At 30.1% G+C, this 5,643-nt stretch overlaps 1 protein-coding gene across 1 annotated transcript; it reads left to right on the top strand.

Moving 5' to 3' along the window:
* The first annotated feature begins 1,296 nt into the window (after positions 1 to 1,296).
* LOC148554340 (uncharacterized) lies at positions 1,297 to 2,334 on the top strand. Its single transcript, XM_088495116.1, has one exon. The coding sequence runs from the start codon at positions 1,297 to 1,299 to the stop codon at positions 2,332 to 2,334; it is 1,038 nt and encodes a 345-aa protein (XP_088351242.1).
* Positions 2,335 to 5,643: the final 3,309 nt, after the last annotated feature.

The following is a 5,643-nucleotide window of genomic DNA, read 5'->3' as shown; positions in this document are numbered from 1 at the left end:
TGGTGCCTATTTACTAAAAAAGGTTAAAAGTTATTATTTAATTTAAAAGATATAAGAATAAATAATTTTAAAAAAATCAAAACTTACTACAAAAAATAAGTTGGGCAAAATTTAGACAAAAATTCATAGACACCATAGAATTGGCCTACTTTATTATAGTATATATGACAAATCTAAAACACAAAAGTTGGTTAGAAATTTAAGAAGGATAACAAAAGTTGGTGGCTTGGTGCTTAATTTTTAGGGTAAGGGCTAAGGATTGGTTACCAAAATTTTCTTTTTTACCATAGTGAATAAAAGCATATATTAACAAAAGTAGAATATACATATCAGATACAGAGGGAGATTACATAATTATTCAAGTTTGATTGGGAGATATGTTGTTGTTCCTTGATGCTATGCCAATACCCAAGAGGAACATCATAAAACCACCACATCATGAATAATACATGGGAAGGATTGAATATCATGTGAACATGATAATAAGGCAAGGAATATATATGAAATGAAGCAAAGTTAGGTTGAATTTTAGGGAGAGTAAAAATTTAATTTTATAATTTTATAAGAAAAAAAAATATAATCTTTGGAAAGGCCATTATTTTTTTTCTTCAATTCTAAATCATAAATTTTTCTTCCCAGTAAAAGTGTTTTACGGAGATCATTAGCTATTAGTCAAATTTAAAAAGTTCTTTATGATCAGAAAATTCTACTGGGAAAGCAAGAATGAAGAGAGGAAAATGCACTAGGTCAAATGGGACAAGCTCTGCCAAAACAAGAAGGATGGGGTTTGAGATTCCGGAATTTTGAAGGATTTAATTCGGCACTGCTAGCCAAACAGGGATGGAGACTTATGAAAAAACCAAATTCCCTAGCCGCTAAACTCATAAAGGCCACATACTACCCAAGAACAGATTTTCTGGAATCCACAGCAGGCTTCTCACCAAGTTATACTTGGAGAAGTATTTAGAATGCTAAAGGAGTGCTACAAATGGGTGGAATTTGGAAAATTGGATCGGGCAGAACAGTTAAAATTTGGGCTCTCCTTGGCTCCCAAATCAGAATGGTTTCAAGATCTGGAGTCCTATTAACTCTTTAGGAGAAAATGCAATTGTGAGAGACCTTATGGATGAAAACGGAAATAAATGGAACGCCAGGCTAATCAGAGAAAATTTTTTGGAGTTCAAAGCTCAACAAATCCTAACAATTCCACTACCAATCACAAATCAACAAGATGAATTTTATTGGAAATTCACAAGAAATGGAGAATTCAGAGTTAATGATGCATACCATCGCATTATGCAAGAAAAGAATCTCAAAAACAGAAGCGAACCCCTCCCAGACCCGAATGAACCAAGATGGGAGAGATTGTGGAAAGCCAGAGCCCACCCCAGAGCAATAAACTGTGTGTGGAGAGTGTTGAATAATTCACTTCTAACTTGCCTCAACCTGCAAAAGAGAGGAGTGAATTGCATAGCGCTGTGCCCAAGGTGCTGGAAAAAGGAGGAAACAGAACATCACCTACTCAAAGAGTGTGAATTTGCCCGTTGTTTCTGGTTTCATAGTCAATTGGGAATTCGTACCTCAGATTCCCTTGAATTGGACATCAGAAAGTGGATTGAAGAATTGTTGGATAAGTTGGACAGGGATTCACAGGGTCTTTTATGCACGAGCATTCTCCACCTTTGGGTTGCACGAAACGAAGTCCTCCATGAAGAACTAGATAGATCACCCATGGAAGTAGCAGACAGAGCCATGAAGAATTTCAAAAAGTACCAAAAAGCCCTCACAACAATTGAGGATGGAATTCACCCACCTCCGCCAGGTTCACAAAGTGCAGAATTTTGGAGAAGACCACCAACCTATAAGCTGAAAATTAATGTAGATGCATCATGCATTGATGAGGAGACAGTGGGAATAGGAGCCGTGGCAAGAGACTCAGAAGGAACCATACTCATGGCCGGCACGTGGAAAGTAAATTTATCTGTTAAGTCACATGAGGCTGAGGCTTTAGCATGTTTGATGGGCTTAGAAAGAGCTCGAGAGTGTTGTTTTTTTTATATTATTGTGGAGAGCGATAACATTGAGGTCATACAAAGTCTTAGAGAAAAAAGAACTCAAAGCAATTATTTCAGTACTTTTATTGTTGACTGTTTGCATCTAATTCCTAGTTTTAGATCAGTAGAATTTTCACATGTTAAGAGAAATGGTAATAGGGTAGCTCATGAATTGGCAAATATGGCTCTTACCACTCCAAACACAGTGTGGATGGAAGAAGCACCCCAAAATATCTGTAATCTGGCCTGGTTGAAACGTCTGGGACCTATTCATGAATGATATTGCTACCTTTACCCGTCAAAAAAAAAAAAGTTCTTTATTGTTTTAAACTCCAAACAAAAAAAAAAATATTTTGAATACTTTCTCTTTATCAATAAAAAATATAGAAAACCAATTTTTAGTTAGTTAATATTAGTCAACTTAAAATTTAAATTTATATTTTAGAATTTAATATTAAAAGTTTACATTTAAAATCTAAAATTTAAACTAATAAGATAATTTTAAATAATTAAGTAATATTGGCTGAAAAAAATAACACTGCTCTTCATCAATACCTTTGTTAACATAAATTCCTTAATAAATTTACCCAAACGTAGAGTCCTACTAATTTCGCTGCCTATTTTGTCCATGATGATATAGGAGTGATAGCATTAGGTCTCAATCAGTATAAAAAAAAAATCAACTTGGTTGAGTCACTCGTCCGCTTAAATAAGTATCGGGAGTTTGAATCCCGCCTTGTGCATGCAGCAACTTATTGGCCAGTAACAGATTCTTAAATAGAACTCAAATTTACGACGAATTAGTTCTTAACCTATCAGAGTGAAAGATACTGTGAGCAACAAAAAAAAGTCACTATAAAAGAAAAGGTTGAAACTTGAAACTTCTAGGTGGAATCCATTATGCATTTTTTTTTTTTAGTTTTTGCGAAGAAAGCATTACAATTTGTGACCTAACCTATCAAAATCAAATGGGCACGAAAAAAGTAGTTTATACATACTTAGCTTTTAATTTAGTGCATTCTTTCTGCATATAATAATAAAATGGAAAGCACAAAAAAACCATTCCCGTCTTTCACAAAGCAAGTAAAAAAACTAAGAATTTTTATTTTTAATTTTTTGTTTTTAAGTATATCTTATAATCAGTGGTGGAACTTGAAACAAAATTTTGGGAGGACAAAAATTTATATAAAAATTTAAGGTCAAACTCATCTGATGTAACTCTTTGAATTTTTTAAGGTTGTATCTCACTTTCTTCGTGATTCATTAAAATAGAAGAACTATTTATATGTGTTGATATTGTAAAAGTTATATATTCCCTTTCTTGAATATTAGTCTTCCTCTTAAAAAATGCATCAATTCTTTGATTTTTCATCATTATTTTGTATAAAAATTTGAATATATATCCTGTAAAATATATATATAAAAAATTAGAAGGATAAATATTAAAATGTATAATATTTATTAATTTTTTTTATCAATTTATACAAATACAATAATATCAATAGTTATTGAATATTCTAATATTTTTTGTTATATAAAAAATTAAATTAAATAAACAGTAATATATAAAATAATATTAAATTAAATAAATAAAAAATATCTAATTTTAAAATGAGAAGCAAAATATATTTTTATAATGAGAAACAAAGCAACAAGCATGATGATTTTTATTAGATAATTTTTTTTGTTAGATGTGTTGTGAACATTTTAGCCAATTGAACTACTCTTTAATTTTTGAAAAATTACTAATTTTTTTATAAAAAATTTGGAGGGGCCATTGGCCCATTGCCCTAGTTAAGCTCCGCCTTATAGCTTCAACTTATTTAACAATTTCAATGTATGGTATATAGTAGCATGTGAAGTTATTAAAAAATTGGTCAGATATAATATTTGTTTTGTCAATAATTTTATTTTTATTATCATAAAGGGAGTACTAATTTTATTTTCTTATTTATTTGGGTTTTGTTTTCTCGTTTTTTTGGTCTTTTTTTTTTGTCTTTAAAGTAGTAACTCACTATCAAACTATTGGGTTTACTATCAAATTTTCGTGGTCCGCAAACATATATTATGGGCTATGGGCCATTCATTATTACCAGCATAGAACTCCATTTAAGGCCCAAATAAAAGGATAATATATGGAGAAGAAGAGAGTTAGATGAAAAGTAAAGATTGTATTTTCTATTTACCAAAAAAAAAAAAATAGATTGTATTTCCTAACTAATTTGAATTGGACAAGTGGTCAGTTCACTCATCTACTTAAGTAAGTGTTGGTGGTTCAAATTCCACCTCGTACTGTTGTGTATGCAGCAACCCATTAAACAACGATAGACTCTTACGTAGAACTCAGATTCGCGACAAATTATTTTTTGTTTGTACCGTGGACAAAAAAAAATTTGTATTCTCTATAATAGAAAACAAATAAGAAAACTAAAGACATCATGTACAATGTACAAACTAAATATCATTGAGGTTGATAATTAAAAATTATTAAGTAATTTGACTAAATTATCGACTAACTATTTTCAACTATTAACTTTACATCAAACCAAACCTAATATCAAATATCATGAATTAGATAACATATAAACAACACTTGAAAGGGAGATCCATTATCTTGATATTAGCATTTGCAAGTTGCAACTAATGCCGCACAATTTGCTTCACTTTTTGCTCAGTTAACCGCCCCTAACAACCATGTTTGAAACTATAAGTTTATGTACCTTTCTGCCATATAAATCTATATATCCAAGCATGATTGAAAAATTAACATTTTTAAATGCCCTTGTTTTTTGCATACTAAAACTTGCGTATGGATCTATCTTCTATAATGATGATATTATCTATATTCTCAAACCTTTTTTTTGTTGTTGAGAATTTCTCATAAGTAATTAAATAATATTAAAAAATTTTGATTAAGGATCAGACAAGATAAATGAGTAGAAAATTAGCAAAAGAGTTGAATCTTACTAATAGAGCGAATCTTTGTTAAGAAAAAATGGTACTCCATTAATAAATTTTCTGTCAGGTTAGTTGAATTATTTTTGGTACCAAAATTTAAACATCTGTGGATCTACCAAGATAAAAGTTAAGAAAACTGAAATCACTTGAGAAAGTAATAAAATGGAGACCACTTTGATAAAGATATTAAAAATGTCTTTTTTTTAAGACGTTTACATATGTCATGATATTATTGGACATTTTTATTAAATCGGTTAATAATTTATTTTTAATAAACCAGAATAAAATCGGTTTATTATAACAACAATAATAAACCCAATTGTCTGCATTATAATTATTATTAGACCCGATTTAATCCGATCGATTTACACAATCTGAACCGAATTATGTTTAAATATTTTGATAAAAAGTCAAATATATCCCTGATTTTTGTTTAAAACAAAAAACAAAAAAACCATGGTCCAGTGAGTTTTGTAAATTAGTCGATTCGACCGAATCTGATAATAATTAGGTTTATTGTTATTGTTATAAAAAATATATTTTATTCTGATTTATTAAGAAATTTAAAAATAACCGGTTCATTAATACGTCGAATAATAATACGACACGTAAGTGTCTTTATAAAAAGACG

Source organism: Arachis ipaensis, chromosome B7 (assembly GCF_059453495.1).
Source record: "Arachis ipaensis isolate K30076 ecotype BB chromosome B7, ASM5945349v1, whole genome shotgun sequence".
NCBI classification, from domain to species: domain Eukaryota; kingdom Viridiplantae; phylum Streptophyta; class Magnoliopsida; order Fabales; family Fabaceae; genus Arachis; species Arachis ipaensis.
This window is presented reverse-complemented; position numbering and strand designations above follow the sequence as displayed.